Source organism: Cinclus cinclus, chromosome 5, assembly GCF_963662255.1.
Source record: "Cinclus cinclus chromosome 5, bCinCin1.1, whole genome shotgun sequence".
NCBI lineage: Eukaryota > Metazoa > Chordata > Aves > Passeriformes > Cinclidae > Cinclus > Cinclus cinclus.
In genome coordinates, this window is record NC_085050.1 from 11,747,915 (window position 1) to 11,770,887 (window position 22,973).

Genomic DNA, 22,973 nt, shown 5'->3' on the forward strand with positions numbered 1-22,973 from the left:
TGCTTTCCATGCTTTTCAGGAGTTCTGAATTATATATAAACATCACATGTATCGGCTTTGTCTTGTCTTTTAGTACACTTGCAAGATTAACATTGCTGTTGACCAAAGTTAAGCAAATGCAATGAAGGCTGATATATTTCAAATTAATTGCTGGAAATTGTTCCTGCCTGTGAACATCAGTATTCAGTGCACACTCATACCAGAATAAAGTGGTTGGTCATTAGCTTCCAATCCTTGGTGTCTACACTTGACGTTTCCTCAAAAAACCCCATCATGGTACTCCTGAAAGATACAGAGATCACTTTTAGAATAAACACACTTGTTTTAGTGGGGTTTTGGAGAGTTGGTTTGGAAATTGAAAAACATTGCATTCATCACCATGCTCAAAAGAATAATTTATTCATGTGTTTCAGATAGTCTTTTTTGTCTCTGTCTCTCTAACGGATTGCACTTTGGGATATACAAATCACTTGAATGTGTCATACTGAAAATTGGTGGCTGAAAACTACAGTCCCAGCTGGAAACCATGAGAACTGTGGAAATTTTCCTTTTCTCCTTTGAAAAGGAAAAAGGTCTTTATTAGGATGTGGTAATCCTATGTAGATTAATGTGGAAGTAAATTAAAGTGCTTCTGTGGAATGGGTTGGACAGGAGAAGCAAAGTAACCGTTCCTCTATTAGGTAATTCATATAGTAATGGTTTCTGTAAAGGAAATGTGTAAAGAGCAGAAAACTGCCTTTTTGAAAAGGAGGTAGAAGGGAGAGCTACTCAATGGTTTTGTTCATGTCAAAGTTGAGAGATTATTTTAAATATGACTTCCTTAATTATTTTATTTAGGTTGTCTCTTTATGTTGGTTCTCAGTGATCATATCTCAGCTTGCTGCATAGGTAACTAGCAAGAGCATCATCAGCTTGTGAACCAAAGAATCCAGCTTGCTGCAAACGGAGCTCCATGGAAGATGTGAAAGTAATCCAAATATTTCTGTAGGAACTGGGTTTCTTCACTACACCCCAAAACGTACTTGCTCAAATCAGGCATTTTCAAGTTAATTTCTTTTTCCGTCACTTGTAATGTGGAAGGTGCTGTCTGACAGCCCTGGAAATTAAGTCCTCTATTTCTCCACAGGACAGGTATAGCAAGGGCAGCAGCAATGCAAGCTTCCCCACACTGTCCTGCCAATGTTCCTCAGCCCAGTTCTGAAGAAGTCACTTCTGGAGGTGAGTGGGTGGAAGAGTCTCTGTCTGTGCAGAGACTGCTGCAGGGCAGGGGCTCCTGCAGGACAGGCTGTGGGATGGAGGCTGGCCCCTTGTCTTGAGTGAGCCACCAGTCTTTAACAGATAATCAGTTTATGCATCATAAAGCAGTGTGGGCTGGATTCGTTGAGGTTGTATTATTCTGCTTGACTGTTGTCACATTTTGATATTTCTTTGTTGTTGGATGACACCTGTACATTTTTTTTTCTTTTTGCTGTCTTTTTTGTTAAAGACTTTGTCAATGCTTTATGTACATGTCTCTGAAGTGGCATGTTAATAACTGAATGCAGCCTGGTTGTAAATGTGGTACAGAAAAGCAGTTACTGGTGGCAGCCATGTGTGCAAGAGGAGCTGTAGGGCACTAGACCAGGAGGCATGCTTTGAAATGCACCAGAAATTGATAAGAAAGTGTTGGTTTCCAGTATCTGAATGAATGATTAGTTTTCTGTTGTAAAGCCGTATCTTAACCATTCCTCTTTTCATAATTACTATGTAATTTAGATATTAACATCAATTAAGCTGGTAAACTAATGTTCTTTTTTAGATTATTTTACAATTAATGAAATCTGCCTATCTAAAGCTAGACGTGAAACATTTACACTATATGAAAATAAAGAGGATGTATTGCAGTTACAACAGATAGTAGTCATCCAAACAGAAATATGTGATAAATTATATGAGAGGTAAGAATGACTGATGTAAGTTTTCAGAACAACAATGATGAATGCTTACCAGTTTGGCAAATTAATTCTCCTATAGATTCCTGGAGTTACTTAAGCACTACATACTTCAAATACAGTGAGATGTATTATGTTTTCAGCCAAATTTACATCTCTTAAACACAGAAATAAATCTGAGAAAATGGGAAACAAAGGCTTAGAAAAGCTGTTAGGTCATGGTGAATTACTTTTCTAGTTTCAAATGCTGTGTGAAGGATTTGCAATGCCTTGATTGTCATTTGTAGTTGAGGCCCTTAACTTTAACTCTGTTTCTGTGGCTGTTTGTAAACAGGTGTGATAACAAGAGACCATAGTACAATTCAATAATGGTATGAATTTAGCATTGTTCCTGTCTATTTCCTCAAGATCATAGAGTAGGAAGAGTTAATTTTCCTAGTCAAAGGAGACTTCCTGAAGGCATTTCTTAGTTTTTTAACTTTAAAGGATATGAATCAGAACAGTATTCATTCCATATACAGCTAAAACAGTTCCTGACTTATTTTTTTTTTTTAATTTTATCAGGTAGCAGGAGCTGTTGACTTCCATTCATAATTTAAATTAATGACAAAGTCCTGTTGAGAAGTCATTTGAGACTGATCCATAAAGTGGAAAAGAGTTTGAGGAACCTTGTCATGAGAATATATGGCATTAGGACATTTGATAATAAGTCACCTTACTTAGTGTTTGTATGGTGCCAATAAATCATATGGATTTGTTTTTTTTCAGCTCTTTTGAATTCAGTGCAGAGTGCTAATCTCTTACTGATGTTGACAAAGCTGTAGAGAGGTCCAGAGTTGGTCTCCCACACACCTTAAGCCCAGAATTTCAGCTCAAACCTCCCTTGTTGCCATGTAAACCTATGAAGATAATTATAAATCTGATCACAAATAAACATTTTTTATAATAGACTTTATTTTAAATTCAAGTACAAAAATACATTATCAGTACAAACACAAAAGAATGGTCATAGAGACTGTTTTCTTCACACAGTGTTTATTCATGTGACATTCATCTTTCTGTCTCTGCATCTGCTTTCTGTGAATACTGATTAATACAGAGTCTGATTTTTTTCTGCATATTTACATTGAATAGTGGTGATCTAAAGTAGCACATGTGTAAACCAGCATGTATGGCCCAGAGCATCCAGAACTCCTTGATCCTGGAGTCCTAACTTACACAAATCTAGTGTTTCTACTGTGACTGCTTACATGAGAAGAGGCTTTGCATTACATTCATAATTACAGATCCCATCTCAAAAACTTCCACTTTATCAACTTGTCTTTACCTCCAATTGTATGCTAGTGATTGTAGAGCCTCTCAGAGCTTCTGCTCAGGGACAGGGAGTAGAGGAAGGTTAAACCAGTCTTTCAAGAGGATATATTTTCCTGAAGATGCAGTAAATTGGATTGAGGCTTCAGGCTCAATTTACAAACTTTTTTTTTTTTTTTAACCAACCACTAGATTACAGAGTTTAAGAGACATAGTCAGAATTTTGGATCAAGTGTCAGAAACAGAGGTTGCAAACAAGGAGTAAGAAACACTTTAGGTTCACATTGAATAATGTGTGGCCTTTGCAGGTTTGGAAACCCCCATGCTACAATGTTGTTCCTTTCTTGACTTTCAGTCTGTGAAGATAATATAGATCTGTGTTTATAATAGATACAGGAAGGACTTTGCTTATTCCCAGTCTTCTGGAAATATGTCTGGGAAAAGTCTCCCTAGCAGGTTTGGCGTTAGGGTGAAGTACATTGGTCTTTCTGTGATGATCTGGAAGGAACTGTGTACTCTTGGATTTTTCAGAAGGAAGTGTTTATTTGAGGCACCTAGAAATGTTTCAAGTGTCAGCAATGGACTTCTAAAAGTAAATTACTGAGATACAACAGAAGGAAGTGCCTTCTAATCAAAGCTTTATGCCACTGGTATGTGTAGGTAAAAGTGAGACTAAAGTGCCAAAGCTGTGAGAAATTAAATATCATTGCTCCACTATCAGGCTGTGCAACGGGTTTGACAGACTTATCACATAGTTATCACAGGCTTCTATCATGTTATTGTTTAGAATTATTGGGACTGTAGGAAGGAATTTATCACTTGTCTTTCTAGGTTTCATGAAGGACTACGTTTTTACTGTCCCTTAGTCTTTAGGTTCACAGGTTTAGTCCAGTGGTTTGTGACGTGGTACCATTAGCAATGACCAGCTGTATAACAGAGTATTTGAAAAATGCCTAGTTTAAAATTTGATTAGCAGTACTATGGCATCTGTAAAGGTTTAAGTGTTGCCACAAATGGAACTCATTGCAGAAGCATTGCCATGAGCTCTTACAGGGCAGGGAATACATTTTCCTGTGCACACATAAAGCCAACCCACCCTACACCTTTGGATATTCCAGTGATGCAGGTAATGTGTATTTATAGTAGAGTCTGTGCAAGGAAAAGACAAGCAGATAGTGTCCCAAGTCCCACAAGAACAATTTCACCCATTTAGCTATTTTCTTTTGAGTGCCTAGAAAATTTAGGCCTGCTGAAATTGCTTTTGAGAGTGTCAGCTTTAATCTTGTAGCAGAGTATTTGAACTCAGATGTTGAAAACAGTTCAACCAAAAAAATGCTGCTTATGGAGGATGAGATATGCAGACAAAATTGAAAAGGTGATACAGAATGTAAATCCTCCTTCAGGAGCCTTATGAGAATGCCATCTCTGCATTCCATAAAATCCTGACTCACAAATGAGCTGAGTTTTCACAAAGTCAAAATATAAGATCAACTACAAAACCCTTTTTTTGTTTGTTTCTTTTTGTTTTTGTCATTCTTCAATTTCTAGGAAGCCTGCTGAGACCTAAAAGCTCAGGAGTATTGAGGCTGATAAAATCTAAATTTTTCATAAGATTTTTCTTCTTTAGTGTGCAGCAAATGAAAAATTAGCAGAGTAAATACTGAGACTCTAGAACTGTGAGATTTTCTGGGGCAAAAGGAAGGTTGTTTGCACTTAAATACTGTTTGCAGTTTCTTTCTTAGGCTTATCTACTATGCATTTGGAGTTGATAGTGAATGTCTCCTGCACTTTAATGACTTGTGCCAGGAGGCTGTGGATTTTTATATATTTTCTTTTGCTTGATCAAATACTCTAGGCTCTTACAGGGAGATGAAGTAAATTAGGAAATGTGTTCTTTTATAAAAAATACCTAAGAACATGCTCCAGGAAAGATAATTTGTTTTAAAGAACAGATGCATCTTAAAAAGCACTTAAATTTTAATCAATCCCTTAATTTTTATTAATCTGTAATGAGAAAATCCCAGTGATTAAAATCCCAGGAAATTGATTTGAATTTACAAACTGAGCTGTTAGTTGGAATTTAGAGGTTTTGGTGTAACAATCTATCAGATCCTATCTCTGTGTTAAGTGCTGAATGACCTTGTGCCATTTATATTGCTCTGTGGTATATCAAAAGGAAAAGAGCTTAATTTGATAATTAGGTAGGAGAGAATGAAAAAATGTATTCTGGAAGTTTGTGATCAGGTTGGAAGAGCAATGTCCTGTTTGTTCTTTATGATGGAGGCAGTGGAGATAACTGAAGAATTACATTTATTCTGGATAGCAATTGCTTTTTTTTTTTTTTTTTTTTAATTCTGAGGGGTTTTTTTACTAGTCTTCACACCAACGTTGTTGATTTGTGAGAAAGGAGTCTCTGTGCTGGTGTACCTAATTTTGTAAGAGTGCTGGAGTGCAGGCTGCCTATTTATGTCAGGGAGAGGACAATGGGGCAGTGTTCTTTAACCTCCAGAACAATGAAAAAACATTCAGAAGTATTGATGCATAATTGGAAAAGAAGCTTTAATTGTAAATAGGTTTTTGGGGTTGTGCTTCTCGTAGGATTTTGGGTAGGTATTATTTTTGTTTGTTTTAATTTGAGGTTTAGCTGCCAAGTTCTAAATGGTTGGGAATAGTTTGAAGGTCTATTTGGAAGTAATTGATTCAGTGTTGTCTCCTGCCCCACTCCTGCCTGTGGCTGATGGGTTGTGCTGTCCCCAGTAGTGCAGGGAACACTGGGAGACTTTTGGGGAACCTGTAGGGTAGGTGCTGCTAGATTAATGCTGATGCTGCTGCTTCCTTCTCGCCCCCTGCTTTCTTCTGCATCTTCCTCCCCATAAAATATCCTCTTGGCTAAATTCTTGTGCAGAAGTAAAACTGATGTTATGGCCTGTATACTTTGCTTTTCCTGGTTTTGCAGCTGACAGTGCAGTGACTCTGACGAGTGCACTGTGTGCTTGCTGCTTCTGCCTTTGAACCTGTTAGTAAATGTATAGGGATTTATTGTGTGGAGTAATCTCCTTTGCTGGGGATAGTGCAAGTGTGTGTTTTCTTGTAACTTGGTTCTGGAATCTGACGCAAGTTCTGAGCAGATCTCGTGCTGATTTTGAGCTGAGCACTTCACAGAGTAAAGGAAGCTGTGAAGCAAATTGAGTTGAGCCTTGCCTGCAAGTAATGACATTTTTTAATCTGTGGTGCTGCTGGTTTCACACTGATAGAGATCATTAGTACTTTCCTAATTATGGTATTTTTCTTCCTAATATTTATACTCTTTTGCTTATGGCATGAGCTTGGTTATGTAGGGTCTGTGTGCTGAAATTGCTTAGAGATGAGGCTGTGTCATAGAGATCTATTCCACACATTGATCCTATTATTGGCTTCCCTTCGCAGGAACAGGACACGAATGAAGAAATGCTACTGTGTTAATGTTAGATACAGAAAACATCTTCTCTTCACAGGATCAGTTTTGTAGTATCTGTGTGTAATAGAAACAGCTGAACTGATGTTTCAGGCAGTTGGCTGTAGAATTGCATGGAAATGGGAGTGGAGGAGTGTCTCATACCAACAAATCAGGAAAAGCTCTCATAAAACAAACCTAAAGACTCTTCCATCCTGGAGAGATTTATAAACAGTGTTAGCAAGATCTACTTCTAACCTGACTGGGGCTTACAGGTTAGGTTACAATTTTCCCTGCAGAAGAGGATCTTGTTTTACTTTGTCTACAGATAGAGTATCACCAGTTACTGTGTTTCATCTGGACAGCCAATTATGCCTCTGTCTTTCCTTTCCTTTCCTTTCCTTTCCTTTCCTTTCCTTTCCTTTCCTTTCCTTTCCTTTCCTTTCCTTTCCTTTCCTTTCCTTTCCTTTCCTTTCCTTTCCTTTCCTTTCCTTTCCTTTCCTTTCCTTTCCTTTCCTTTCCTTTCCTTTCCTTTCCTTTCCTTTCCTTTCCTTTCCTTTCCTTTCCTTTCCTTTCCTTTCCTTTCCTTTCCTTTCCTTTCCTTTCCTTTCCTTTCCTTTCCTTTCCTTTCCTTTCCTTTCCTTTCCTTTCCTTTCCTTTCCTTTCCTTTCCTTTCCTTTCCTTTCCTTTCCTTTCCTTTCCTTTCCTTTCCTTTCCTTTCCTTTCCTTTCCTTCATCCATTCTTTCTTTCATTCTTTCATACTTCCATTCTTTCTATGAGCCAAGTAAACCTAAAACCTACACTGAAGATTTGATGATAGGTAAAAACATCTGTTGTTGCTCACTCTTTAAAAATCTGGTACTGTGCTAGAGGGCAGAGAGAACTGTGGTATGAAACCAAACATTTCACTGAAGTCAGTATTGCTAATTTCAAGTGAACATTTCCATGGGCTGTGTCTAAGACAAAGTATAATCTAACTGTTAGATGCCAATTACAAGTATGTGATGAATAGTGGGATAGAGACAGAGATGCATGGTGAGAAGGAATAGAAGGCTTTAATAGTAAAACTGTAGGGTGTGCTCATTTATGATCACCATACTCTTTGTCCAGTACCACAGAGGGAGAAAAATCCTAATCATGCCAAAAGCTGAACAGTTGTTGCCCTTCTATACAAGCTCATGCCTTCAAGGGTGCATTTACAGAAAAATAAAACTGGGAGCATGGAATGGGTACCCAGGACAGGCTAAGCCAATTAATCTCTAACTTTGCAATATGCATATATGTACATATATGTACAGGGTATGTATATCTATGTATTTGTAGTATATGATTTTTTTTTTCCCAAATCAGCATAAGCTTTTGCATTTAATTTGAAGTGTTTTCTCTTTGATCTGCATCTTTAAATCTGATTGAGGGAAACAGAAGGTTCTCTTATTGGAACATAAGCGGCTCTGCAATGCACTTCTATTTTGAATGCTCTGGGATTGTTATGTATTTTTATAGTAATAAGTTAAATAAATAGACCTATATCAGGAATTTCGAGGATATGAGTTTAGAGTGCAAACATCTGTTGCGTAAATTTGATGTGTCCCCCTGCCTTTCCAATAAGCCTTTTGAGATGTATCTTTTCAGTTAGTTATCCTATAGTTAGTTATAGTTATCCTGCAGTACTTGATAATGCTGACCATTGTTCTGTGACAACAAGAATGACATTTTGAAGATCTTTATAAAAGGTAAATTTATAAAAGATAAATTCTTTCATCTGCTCAGTTTGATTCTTCTCTTTCTCTGTAGCCTCTCTTTGTCTCTTCTAGTGAAGTGCTTCTATTTTGAGGACTCCACAGAAGAAAAAACTGACATACTGACACCTTAAATACAGCTTGTGGTAGCTTCTACTGTTTGAAGTTTTTGAGGATAAGGAAGGACTTGGCAGTACCAAAGTGTGCACATGAATGATTCCCCCCACCGCCCTCCCCCCTGTTCTTGCTGGCAGATGGTCCTTGAAGGACTTTTGCCAGCAAGTGCAAGTCAGAATAGCCCCTAGGAGTGACTGATACCAGACAGCCTTTCCCTCTTGCTAAGCTCAGCAGAACAAACCTGCCCAGTGAACCTGATCTAGTATTTTCTAAGTTATTTCATATATTTTGTCTCAGAAATCACAGTAGTGGCAGAGCAGAGTGTTTAGCTTCCCATGAGAGTTGTCAAACATAACCAAATATGAAATTAAACGTCTGTTACAAAATAAATGAATGAGAGAATGAGTTTCCAGTCTTAATGCTGCAATAACAGAAGTACCTTTTAAAATACAAGCTTTACATACATTTTTTTCTTATAAACATTTCCTTCGGAAAAAAGCACAATTTTGCAGGTTGGCACAATCTTCAGCATGCCAGTAAATGTTGCTCTGTAGCACCACTCTCACTGTCATAATAGCTCTGTATAGAACTGCTGTGGTTTTACCCTCTCTGGCAGCCAAGCCCCAGGCAGCTCCTTGCTCACTCCCCCACCAGCAGGATCAGGGAAGGAATTCAAAGAGTAAAAGCTGGAAAACTCCTGTGTTGAAAAAAAGACAGTTTAATAGGGAAAGCAAAACCATACACACAAGTAAAGCAAAAATAAGAACTAATTCAGTGCTTCCCATGGGCAGGCAGGTGCTCAGCCATCTCCAGGAGAGCAGGGCCCATCATGTGTGACAGTGACTTGGGAAGACAACCATAATCACTCCAAATGTCCCTCCTTTCCTCCTTTTCCCCCCACTTTATATACTGAGCGTGATGTCACAGGGTCTGGAATATCCCTTTGGTCAGTTTGGGTCACCTGTCCTGGCTGTGTCTCCTCTCAACTTCCCATGCACCCCTCGCATCCTTGCCAGCGTGGCCTTGTACCAAAAGCAGAAAAGACCCTGGCTCTGTGTCAGTGCTGATCAGGGAATAACAAAAACATTTCTATGTTATCAACCCTGTGTTCAGCACAAATCCAAAATACTGCCCCATAATAGCCACTGTGAAGAAAATTACCTGAGCCAGCACATTAACCCAGATTTAACGAGCAACTATGTATTTAATAATTAATAGCTTCTTTTTGGCTAAAATATCAGAGCTTCATTTTGCGGAGGAGAATTCCTCTTTTCTGTTAACTCTTTTTGAATTAATATTTCTCCTTCCTCTTTACACATTTCAAATCCTTCCCTGAACACTTGTTCTCTGCCTGACCTCTAATACTGTGGATTAAAAAAAAAAAAATCTCCAGATGGTTCTCTTCATAGAATGAGGGCACCTTTGTAAGGCATTTACATGAGTTAAAAATCCAACAAAGAAAATTAGCTATCTTAATCAGTGGTCCTTAGAAATTATGTATGCAGTTTCAGACAACCACAATTGTAGTGTGAGATTGGATAAGTATCACCGAGACTTCCCACAGGATATCAGAGCTAAATGGGCTGCCCAAGCCTGGTGAAACTGTCTTACTCTGTATGTATCCCATACCTTCTTGTCTCTATTGTAGTTTCTGCACTAGCAGATGGTTTTCTGCAGCTTTGCACGAGTGGGGTTTGGTACCTGGTGATCAGTGAGTGGTTACAGAATACAGCAGGGGTCAGTCCCCTGTGTCCCCCTCATGGACCAAAGCAGGTATCTTTTAGTAATCTTGTGATGGGTATCCTTCAAAGTTCAGAATTCCAGTCTGAATTCTGGGGCTTCCTATCTCTGTGACCAGGCTTGAAAGAAATGCTGGAGATAAAGAAGAAATTATTTGACAGAATTGCTGGTGAAAATACTCCTTACTCGCGTTTGATGTGGTTGTGGTAATAATTGCAAGGTATCAGAACTGATAGATGGCTAAACTTTTTTCTTTGAAAAAGGTTCTTCTTCCTTCTTTGTACCAACCATGAAAAACCTAACCTCAAGAATAAAAATTTCCAAGGACTTTGATAATGCAGAGGTTTAATCAAATGTGCTGTTCAACTCTGCCCCAAATCAGGATCAGATGCATATCTTTCTTGTTATTTAAACTGTGATAGCACTGAGTCACTAGTTGCAGCTGGTCCCATAAACACAGAGGGAGGTGGTTTCTGCCCAGAGGAATGTAGTGTTAAGTATGAGACAAGAAAGAGACAGTGTGAGGGAATATTAAAACACGGGGAACATGAGGTCATGATGACTGGTCAGCACAAGAAGCAGCTGTAATAGGAACCTGGCTGCCAAGTGTCTTTATTTTATGGTAATCCATTTGTTGCAGTGCCCTGAGGAATATGGTTTGTTTTAGCTGAGCTCCAGAGTGGAATGTAGATCAAGCTGATCATCCAGTCTCTGAAAATATTCTTCACACTGAAAATATTCTCATGTTGCCCTTCATCATTATTTTCTGCAAATAATGATGCAATAATAATAATTATCTCTACAATAACTGAGCAGCTGTACTCATGCTCAGTTGTGTGACTATGTCCAGTGTCCTTGAGTAGCCAGGCACTCCAGTGATTACTACAAAAGTCTTAAGCCAGAAAACTTTGCTGGTTACCAGTGATCTATGAAAGCATTTCAGCAAAATATATAGAAATGCAAGAGAGTTCCTCAAAAATCTACAACATAAATATGCAGAAAGAGAATATTCATGATAATCATCTTTGGAGAAACTTACAGTGCTTCACATGGGTGACAGAGTATTTTAATTTTAGTGTGAATGGATTTGACATGAATGCTTTTATGTTTATTTAAAAGATATGTACAGTAAAATTTGTCACTGTGTTGTGTAGTTCAAATGTAATGCAGTAAATCTATAAGCTTTGTCATGGGGAACCTGAAGTGCTCTCTATCCACAAATGGTCCTTTAGTGAGGTAAAGGACTGGTTATGCGGGGGTCAGGACAGAGTAAAGTGCTCTCCAAAGTGGCTTTTCTGCAAATATGTTATTTTCTTGTCTACTACCACATTCCAGGCAGACTCAGTCTCTCTCTCTCCCTCTCTCTCTCTCTTTCTCTCTCTCTCTCTCTCTCTCTCTCTCTCTCTCTGATGGAATTCTATGCCATAATTGAATCATAATCTTTTTTTATAACTCTCTCAGTTACTCCTAGCAAAACCAGATTTGAATTGAGTTCAGCTGGTCTCAGCAACAGATGTCAGGTATCACTAAATAATGAGGGGTCATGTAGGATAAAGCCAAAAATATTCACTCTTTCTGTAATCTTGTCCAAATGAATCTTCTACTCGCTGCATGTTTTTCAAAATAGTTTTGTATTCTTACTGTTAGTGAAATACTGGGATATACATAACATATGAATATGGATGTGGAATTGAGCAAAATTAGATTGGGAATGTGTATCTTTTTCAATCTACTTTTAATTCATTTCACCCATTATTAAATTTAAAAATAAGACAATTACAAGTAGTGTCATAAATCAGTATGTGTCCTGAACTGTAGAGCAAGTAATTTTTATAAGAGGTCAAGCCCTTGTGTTTCTAATAAATCAAGTTCATTATCTTTTGAGCTTCCTGATTAAAGTAATTAGTCATTTATGCTGATACGAAACCACCAGTGAATTCCTTGCTTTGTTTCACAAATATTAAATCTTAACTTGTTTTGTAAGCGTCATTGGTTATAAACAGCTCCACATTGTCATGTAAATTTGTTGCTTTGTTAGTGAGGAAGTCGTTTTTGCCAAGGCAAATTAATAGAGCAAGTAACTCTCCTGCAGTTAGAACAACTTGCCTTTAAGCCTGTAGCCTGCCAAGTGATTTTCAGTGCCCGTAGGACATAGCAGGTGGAGCTGGGTGCGGCGTGGGGGATCCCTGGTGCTCGGTGCTGAGGTCCCAGGTCAGTGAGGGGCTGCAGCCTGTGCAGCTGGGGGATGCCCAGGAAGGCTGTGTGCACTTCCCCACTCACAGCTGCCCATTCCCACAAACCACTGTGGACAGCTCTGGTTAATGTCATTCCCAAAAGGTTTGGGAAGTTGAGAACTGGATGTGCTTTTATAGCTGCAGAATACCACTGTTACCTGAGGGGCTTCAGTTTGGAATGTGAGTGTCTCTCCAGCTACGTATTAAGAAGTTCATTGCTGAGCAAAAATTCATGCTTTTGAGAAAAGTGTGCATGAGACTGTACTTCCTCCTGCTCTTCTTTAGCTGTTGGTAAGAGTAGTCTCTTCTGGGGTATTGTCAAACACTGTTTAATTTTCAGTATGAAAACAACTGTGTTCCCCTGGAACGTTTCTCTATGTCCAGGCATCAATTCTGACCAATATGTACTTGGTATCATATTTGTAAAACTTGCCCTTAGACTGGAATAAATCCATACACTGGAAACAGAAGATCAGAAGTCTCCTGAGTTTTTTGTGGATCTTAATTGGGTGTGCCTATGCTCACAGGTAGAACGAAGTAGGGTGAGCCTGATAATTTCAGCGTAAATCTAGATTTTCTTCTGAATATCAAGTGTTACAGGATCTGTGAAAATCTAACATTAGAAAGCACCTACTGATCTTGACTGCAACTCTTACTTAAAGAAAACAAGTCTTTCTGTTTTGGTTTCTTTATACAATTCCAATTCAAGGGTAATTGTGAGCCTCCAAATGCTTTCTTTTCATATTAGATTATGTCCTTTAGGGTTAAAATAAGGGAAACCTTTCCAGCAGTTACTTTGGTCACCTGCTGTGCAGACTAATAATGCCATGCTAATCTCAAAAGGACTGTCAGTCACAGTCACATTTGAATATCAGTGTTTCAGGAAGGAGACAGTCAAGAGGGGGAAATTAGCTGAACCAGCACTATGTTGTTCTACTTGATTTTAAAATCAAACGCATCAAGAATGGAAGGTGTGTTTCTGAGGAGGTACAGATTTGTTTACAGGATTTTTTGGTGAATTTTAATGGTGCAGCATTAATGAGGAGACATTACTATGGGTTCTTTTTCTATTTTAGCATATACTCCAGTGAGAAATAAGTAATAACATATGGGATGAGGATTTGAGAGATTCATCTTATAAAAGAGGGTAATTGTGACTAAGTGCAGGTTAACATATGAGCTCTGGCATTTGTTTTCCTGTTTTAAGTGATGAAACACTTCACAATGTTCACAAGGAATCTTAAATGTGCTTTAGAGACAGACTTTTCATATGCTAGAACAAAGAAAATAGGTATTTTCAGAGATTTCTAAGCATTCTAGCATTTTCCAAGCACCAAAAAAAAAAAAAGAAAGAAAGAAAGAAAGAAAGAAAGAAAAGAATGGGCTACAAGAAGTTGTCTAAAAGGATGAACATTGTAATTTGTAAAGAAAGAGGCTCTAGTGACTGTTCACCACCTGGATATTAATGCAGGCAATTACCAGGTCTTGCCTTTCAAACATTATTATGTTAGAGCAAGAAAAGAGCCTATATTGTATTTTATATGACCTTTCTAATGCTATATATACACATATAGATTTGTGTTATTTGTCTCTGATTCACCAAATGTTTCTTATGTGTGGCTCAAGGCATTCATTTATTGCAAGGACTTCAAGCTGTGGTAAGCAAGGTCATAGATTAAGAATTGATTTCCACAGTTGCTCTAGCATATAAACTAAATTTCTCTTGGTTGGTTATAAAAACTACAGCTGGGTATAAATTCAGCTTTTCAACACTGTCTTGAAAATTAATGTTAAAACAGATGAGAAAATACTGTGTATGTATTGCATGCTTCATTTAGACCTTCAGCTAAAACTTAAGGAAAGCAAATTGGTTTTGTGCTGCAAATTGCCAAGTAAAACTATGCCAATAATAAAGACAGCGGCTTTTTTATTTTATTTGTTCTTTCTTCTTATGACTTTATTTTTTATATTCACATTTCCTGTACAGTTTCTGTCAAATCATGTTTTGATCAATATCTTGATTAGTCCTTTTTTTACTATATGCTTCTAGAGACATTGCTAATTGCAATAGGAATGTGGGTTTCAAAGTGAAATACAGCTTCTCTTCTTTGGAAACAGACAGCCCTACAAGAAATAGAAAAATCCTGCTGTTTCATTAGCATTGTCTCTAATGTGAAACACATTATTTTTTTAAACTGAAGACCATATTTAGACTGAACTGAAAATTCGCCTTATCAAGGAGATGTGTTATGGGGGTGTTTTTATGGTTTCCTTTGTGGGTTGTCATGTTGGGTTGTGGTTTTAAGGTGTGCTTTGTGTTGGTAACAGTAGTGGAGCTTAACTATGCAGAAATCAACTTATGTGAGTGTCAAATTCACTCTTTCATGACTCTTTGCAGCAATACATAGATTCTTACTGACTACATAGTAAATCTCAAGTTGGAGAAATTGGCTTCTTAGACACATCTTTGAAAAAAATACTTCTGATATAATATCCTGCCCTATGTTATTGAATTAGTATGCCTGGAACAGAAACCATAATACATAGTTTGTTTCCAGATCACTATCAACATCATCAGGTGGCACTAAAAAATATTAGCTTGGCCTCTACTGTTTCCGCATGTGTCATAGCTACTGTTTTCTGCTATTAGCAGAAGAACCAAATTGCAAGATTATTTTCCGAAGATAACAGAGAATATTGTGTTAGCTTGATGGGAATTTTTTGCAGTGCACATTCCGCACTGTATCTTATGGCACTGGCCCACAAGAGAGTAATGTGGCAAAGGTTTTGTGGTACTCACTTCTGCTAAAACAATGGCTCAATTGCCAAACCTTTTTACACGTTAGTGCATGAAGTAACTTCCTCACAGTGGTCACAATGTGCATGTAAAGAAAAGCAGTTGGAAAGTGAAGTACTGTGTGATGGGAGCAGTAAAAGAGTTTGGTGAGTAAAATAGGTAAGGATTTGAAATAAAAACTTTATTAAGAAAAATGTGTATGGAAATGAAGTACCTCAGAAGTCACTCCTCTTGCCAATTTAGATGGATATTTTTGAGGAATGAAGTTGTGAAATGTATCTGTTGGTAATGATCTCTGTCCCCTCCCTGAACTGTATTTTGCAGGATTAGAATATTGAGATATCCTTTCATGGCTGTTCCCAGCAAACTGCTTAGCACTTGACCATTTATTGCAAAATTTTGAGTGGCAGCTTATTTTAATGTATTGGAAAGTGAGGATTTTGTCAGTTTTTAAAATGCTCATGTCTATAACAAACTTCTTTTTGACTTCATTGAGATTTCCATATGGAGATACCTCAAAAAATGCAGCTTAGTGGTGAAATACAGTGAATCAATTCAACTCAGACTTTCTCGGAAAGCCTTGTTAGGAAGGAATTACGATTATCAAGTCTGGTAGTCAGGAAGGCTTGTTGTTATTGTATTACTGCAGGACAACTCAAGCATGGTCATGCCTGACTGAATACAAGATTTATGCCCATTTATAAAATGTAGATATCTTTTCTTAAAAGACACTGAAATATGTATGAAGAATTTTGGACTGATTCATTAAATTTGAATAAATTCCTACAACAAATAAGTGAAATAAAGAGAAAGCAAAAATAACTAGCTTAGCAGGACTCCTTGTGTCAGGTTGGCTGCCTGCAGAGACACAAGACTGTTTATGAGAGGTCACTGATAATTCATTGGATATCCATTTGATGGTAAACTTTGAGAAACATAACCTTTCCAGAAGCAGATATAGCACCACCCTCCAAGATTTATGGGCAGGAGTTAACTGTGTACCCTTGGGCAATGCCTGTCTAGTGGCAGCCTAGAAGTTCGGGCTTATGTAGGAATCACTTGTGAAAAATTCTGTTTGAAAAGGTGCACCCACAACATATATTTGAGACTACTGAGGTCTTTGAGTTTGCAGAGAAGTGTGCTACTGTGGTGAGTTGGGCACCCAAAGATGATCAGAGGGCTGGAACACCTCTCCTGTGAGGAGAGGCTGAGAAAATTGAGGTTGTATGGCCTGGAAAAAAGAAGGCTCTGGGGTGGCTTAGTTGTGCCCTTCCAGTACTTGAAGGGGTCTGCAAGAGAGCTGGAGAGCACCTTCTAGCAAGGCTATACATTGACAGGGCAAGGGGTAATGACCTTAAAATGAAAGAGGGAAGGTTTAGGTTGAATATGAGGAAGAAATTGTTCTCTGTGGGGGTGGTGAGACACTAAAACAGGGGCACTAGACGTTGTGGTTGCCTCATACCTTGGAAGCATTCAAAGACAGGGATAGGGGCCTGAGCAACCTGGTCTGCTAGAAAGTATCCCTGGCCATGGCAAGTAGCTGGAACTAGACGATCTTCAATGTCCCTTCCAACCAATACCATTCAAAGATTCCGTGATTTTGTGACTTCAGTCTTTCCTTTGCATTTTAATTCTGGCATGTTTGTTATCTCAGCACTTGAGTTGAAATGTAGAAAACTGTGGTCTTTCTGACTTGGAGAATTAAACTTGTCAAGTTCTCTGAAGGTTTAATGTGCACAGATATAAATATTCTTGTCACAATCTGCTTTTTGTAACACAATTTGTGCTTCTTCATATGTCGTTATCAGAATGTACATGTACTCCAGTGCTAGTATTACGTTACATTAGTGGGGATTAATGCTGCAAAATCCAATATCTGCAGCCGGAGGGTGAACCACATCATTTCAGAAAGATCAAGGGACTGTAGTCATTTACATTTGATTGGGCTTTCTTGGATGCATATGCGATTTCTCTGCACCCCACTGTACAGCACTTGGAGCCAGGCTCTAGTCTGAAGAAGGCGACTAATTACAGTAATTATCTATCGCTCTTTCTTCTGCACATCTGCTTGGCAACATAACTCCTTGGCTTGGGTTAAAACAGCGCTGAGGCTTTTTTAACCACTCTTGAGAGAAAAAATATAAGTCATGCAAATATTTATGCATTCCTGATTTCATCTTTCTGCTGCCTGCTGCCTCTGGCATGGTTGGTTTGGTGAAGAACACTGAAGTAGAAGTTGTGAATAACTGGTCTTGCTGAGACTCTTCCTGGGCCTCCTTCTGTGTTGTGTTCCCCCAACACCAAAAATAACTTCCCTAAGACTTCCCTAAGACTTAAGTAACATGTTCATTGTTTTTTTCCCCTCTCATGATAGCATTTTCATCAAGGACCAGATGACAGCACCAAATGATGGTTGGGTCACGGTGGCTTTATTCTGTTTTGATGGTGGAAAGTGGCACATACTGTATGATCTTAGTAGGGAGAAGGATTTGAATGAACAAGATGATCAAGAAACTTCCTAACAATGCAACTACATGACCAGAAGAGTAATGAAATGTAGGTTTCAAATGCTCTGTAATTTAAAAGTATCAAACTTGTTGCTGCATTCTGTTTTAAAACAACTCTAATCATACCTCATTCCTCTGTGCTTCTCTCCTTCTCTACTGTGGAATTTTTTCCTTTGTGAAAGGGCTGACTTGAAGCATTTCAGGTTTTTCTCTCTCTTGTATAAGGGGTAAACACATAGCCAAGCATGAAGCAGTTCATTACTAAGAATTCCACCTCTGTGGTTATTCCGTTGCTGTGATTACATTTGAGCTGCTCTAGATTTCAGTACTGTTGCATCCTTTTGCTTTCAGTTTTTAATTAAAAGTTTTCATAGCCAGAGAACAGAACAATAGGGGGTTTCGTGTCTACTAACAGTGCCTTTCCCCCACCCCCCAAAGGTTCAACTGTGAGTGAAGTGCTATTAAAAGCAATATTGGTACAGATGCCAAGTGGGAAGAGACAGCGAGCGTGTAATAAAGATCAGTTAATTTGTTTCACAATGAAATTTATACAAAATAATAAATTATTTAAAAACAGGTTTTCTTCTGTTTATCTTCTTTTAATCTCAGTTTTCTGTAAGACTAATAATAGTAATTTTCTAACTAGGCAGCAGAGACTTTGGTTCCAGTTACTGTCTTAGTAATCTTGCACTGAAATGCTTGTATTTTTCAGTGCTGATAGTTAATTTTAGTAATCAACCCTTATGCATTGACTGTCTTGAAATTTAGTCCTTTCTACATCTACAGGTTTTAATAAAGGCACACAGAGTTCATTTACTTAATCAGTACAAGACAAAAATGGATAGGACACTTGATGGATTTTTCATAAGGACACACATTCTTGTTTACAGGCAAGTGAACACATTAGATTGTGCAACAGCTGTATCTAAGTAGATGTACAAGTAGGCATTTATGCTGGCACAGATTATTTTTTCTCCACATATGCAGGCATAAGGCCGAGGTAAAAATGTAATGTTTGGTTTCTAGACAGTGCACAATGTCCTTTGGTCAGTTACTTTATACAAACTTGTTTCTGTATTACTATTAATATTAATAATTAATATTAATAATACTATTCTGTATTATTATTCTGTATTAGTATAGGAGGACTGTAGCATTCATCATAAAAACCCAGATGTGAGCAGAATAAGATGACCTTTCCAAAAGTAAACTTACAAGAATAGTTCTTACATTTGAAGGGCTGTGTTTGACTTTTTAAAATCATGGTTGGTTGTTCATGTGACCTATTTGTCTAGAAAAAGAGTACTAAATCCTGTGACATTGGCAGCACAACTTTGGTCAAGGGAATCCAATATTCACTGCTTGAGGGCATTTGCTTTTATAAACAGGAACTATGATTGTTAATGTTCTTCTTAGTATCCTAAATCAGCATTTGTGGCATACATGTTTTAGGTGTAAATACACAGCCAGAGCATGATACTGTTACTGTTGTATTCCATTTATTTATCTGGTAAGTATGTTAATATTTTAAAAATATTATTATAACAAAAAGGTCATAAAATAAAATATGAAATGTAAAATATTTATAATATTTTAAAATAATCCATAGAAGTATGGATTTATTTTTTTTTACCAAATTTTTACAATGGATACTTCATCACTAAAAATCATCATTATGGTGGATCCTTTCTGAGTCTCCACTCTGGCAAACTGCAGTGGCCCACCTTCTGAAAAACATGCAGGTGGGTTTAGAAGAGCAGCTGGAATTACTGATTCAAGTTTAAGAAGAGGCATCAGCAGTGTAAGATGGCTGTACTACGCAATTTTCTCTCCTTTGGAATTCTGCTCAGTATTTTACAGTGCCATGCATGTTCTGTTACATGGCATACACCTACACTGGCTCAACCAGCAGAAAATCAACAAAAGTATGCAGATGCTGAGAGAGATGCTTGAAGAAGCTGAAGAAATAGAGTTCATCTGGTGTGAGACTTCTAGGTATGCTCTTCTTTTTATCAACAAAATGACATAGTACTTGAACTATTGATTTTCTTTTACCTAATGTGTGAATACAGATTTGTTTATAGTATTTACTGTTTTCTTGTGTAGGAAGTTGAAGAAGGGAATTCATGTTGAATGCAGGGCAACTGATGTGAATACAATTTTTTTTTTCCCCTCTTCCATACCTTCAGTAAGACACAGTTGCATGGAACAGCTTGAATGCTTTCCTACTGACATGGAAAAGCAAAAGAGAAGGCTACAGACTTGCAAATAGAAATTAGTTGTTATTTGCTCATTTGAAACTGGCAAGGAAACAGCTAACACATGGCTCCATGACTAGCTCAAAGTTACTAATGATACCTGAACAGTTTTATGTATCACATCATCCATACATTTGATCACTCATTGTATTTTCTGTTCTTGGCCTGTCCGAGTTCATTTGTAGCAGAGTGCTCTTTTTGAATGCATTTGGTTTCTGTTTTCCTTTGTTTTAAAAATAATCATACTGCAAATCTTGCACTTATGTGAGTGTTGGAGCTCATCCTTGCTTTGCTCTCTAGATTATGAGCATCTAACACGACAGTTCTCCACTTGCTGCAAAACTAATCTAGTAACTCCATGCTGTTCTGATTGTTTTTGTCTGTTTTTGCCTCTCAAAGGCACTAATGTGAGGATGTTTCCTGACTGCTTAGTACTTACTTTAATTAATTGACAGCTATTTCTCTTTTATTCAGAAAGAGAATGTGCTGGTAAAAACCAGCTACACAGGACAGTAATAGCAAAACAATCAGCTATTTAGGCTCAATTTAAGGGAAAGAAATTTTGCTCCCTTATTGTCCTTCTCTTAAATAAAACATGAGATTGGTTTATTCTCTTGTCTACATCCATCTTTACACTTTCCAACTTTGTACTCATCTGCAAATTAAATCCATTGCTACACTGAGATTCTCTCTCTCTACCTATGCTTAAAATAACTTTAGGAGTTGTAAGAAGGTGAACCCACATGAAGTTTGTTTTTTCAGTGTGTGTAGTTGTTTGCAAACTGCATGTAATTTGGTTTCACAGTACTCACAGTGTGCCAGAGGAGAGCTAATCATGTATCCACATGATATATATCCCTATAGTATCATGATATATATCCATATAGTATATAGCTCCTAGTCCTGTCAGGCCATGTGAATGAGCAGGACTTTCCACCTTAATGGAGTCCTGTAATTTGGACTGATGTAACCTCTTTATATTGGGTGGAGGGTTTGAACTGTGAATCACCATTGAATTTACAAGGGAAAAGAAGCTCAGATACCCACTGAAGAGACTGCATTGATATAAGGAGCTGCAATGTTGGATGTAGAACTAACTTGACACACAGTCCTGAAAAGTTGAAAAGGGAAAAATTTAATAAAATTAATCTGTTGTATACCAGAGATGGCTCAATAACTTTGTTTTTATGTTTTTATTTGAAAGATATCACCTGCTGGCTGCAGAGTGGTGGATCCAGCTTCCTTCTGGAGCCTGAGCAAATCATTTGAGGAAGATATTGCTTTCTGCTGCATCCTAAAGACAATATGGAAGGGGAGAGCATCTATGAGGTTGATTCTGGAGATGGACTGGGAGGTAGGGATACCTGTCACTCATTTTTGTTTTCATCCCAGATGGCTGATTACAGGAATCCCTTATGAAAATTGACCTTGGAATTTACAAAAAGCAAATGTGATAAAGGTGTCTACAGTTCATTGATTGTATTTTGTCACTTTACAAGCAGTGAATAAAAATTTTTCAAAACAGCTGTCTCTTAGAGGAAGTGATGCTATATAGACAGTCCATGCGAGTGTTGTTATTTAGTCCGAGTTGTCCCAGAGTTAATACAAACCCTAAATACCTACAATAAAATAAAGCCTTTTTTCTTTGTTTGTTTCTCCTTTTTCTGTGTCTCCCACATTAACTGTATTGTGCACGCTGTTTCATTTGTATTTTTTAACTGGACTACAGAAAACTGGAAGAAGTGATACTGTCTTCTGTACCAGTGACACATGTGTAGATGTAGGCTTTTCACTGATCTAAAATAAAGAGTCTTTGTCCTTATTTAGCTACAGATTTGACAGGTGTCCTTTGGCAAAGGAGTTCACCTCATTGCCATGGTTTATTATTTTCATTATAGGGTGAAAAACTTCTTGGGGAGAGTAGTGTTGCATATTTCTGCAGGGCTACTGATTTTGTGCATAATGCAGGGGATCTTTGACAAGGTGTTTGGATAGACTTGTCGGGTTTAAATTCCTGGTTTAACACAGCTTCTTCTGAGACTAACCAAGCAAACAATCTTGAGTTTGCAGAACACCTTGAACTGCCTAGGTCAACTCACTGTTGAACTCAGAAATCTAAATATTATGGGAAAGAATGAGGCTCTACATTAAAAGGTTGTCATAAGACTCAGCATGCTGCACATCTGTTTAATGATTTTGGTGTTTTTCTGTCACTGAATTGTAATAATGGAGATTATTTTGTGTATGAATGTACTGTACTTGTGCTAAGATACCTTTTTTGTGTTTAATAGTTCTGTAATTTTTTCCTGGGCCCTTAATGTATTAGCAGTACTGTTTAGGAGGAGAAGCAGTTTCCACAGTGTTACCACTGAGTTTCCTTCACATGAATGAGTTGCTTCCAGACACAGATCAGTTGGGCTGACATACAGATATGTATTCCTAAACTTTTTTTCGTTTTTTTTTTTTTAATAAAGAAACTGATGGTTGAAGTTAGTTTTAAATTTTCTGATAATCCTATTAAATAATTATTTTGTCATAATAATTTTGTCATAATAAATTGTAATAAGAACAATGGAAGTATTTCAGCTGAAATGATGCCTTTCTGCTAAGAAATGAAAGGGTAACAGAATCTTGGCATTGTCTTTGACATTCTGAGCCATTTGTGTAGCCCTCTCCCAAAGTTTTGGAAACAGCTGTTTCCAAACCATTGTTCTGATGCTTACTCTTGAGCAATAGTTTAGGATTTATCATTATGTATTTCAGTCACTGGATCTCTGCTGCCTCTTTTTTCATGGATTTCATGCCAATTTGAGCTTGGAGGACTTGTTTCAGAGCTGAGGTCACTGACAGTTTTGTATTCCAGTACTCCTTGAGTTTGACCTTTTTTTGTTATAATAAGTTACTG

The 22,973-nt window shown here is 37.6% G+C and overlaps 1 protein-coding gene across 2 annotated transcripts in view; it reads left to right on the top strand.

The window, feature by feature from the left end:
- The window catches only part of PPP2R2C (protein phosphatase 2 regulatory subunit Bgamma), a 132,002-nt gene that overhangs the window by 18,079 nt on the left and 90,950 nt on the right, over positions 1-22,973 (top strand). The window contains exon 2 of one of the 2 annotated variants that reach the window (XM_062493364.1): positions 1,132-1,218. The exons of the other annotated variant lie outside the window; for it this stretch is intronic. Within the exon in view, the coding sequence (XP_062349348.1) occupies positions 1,132-1,218 (87 nt within the window). The remainder of the gene's footprint in view (positions 1-1,131; positions 1,219-22,973) is intronic. 2 annotated transcript variants of the gene reach the window in all.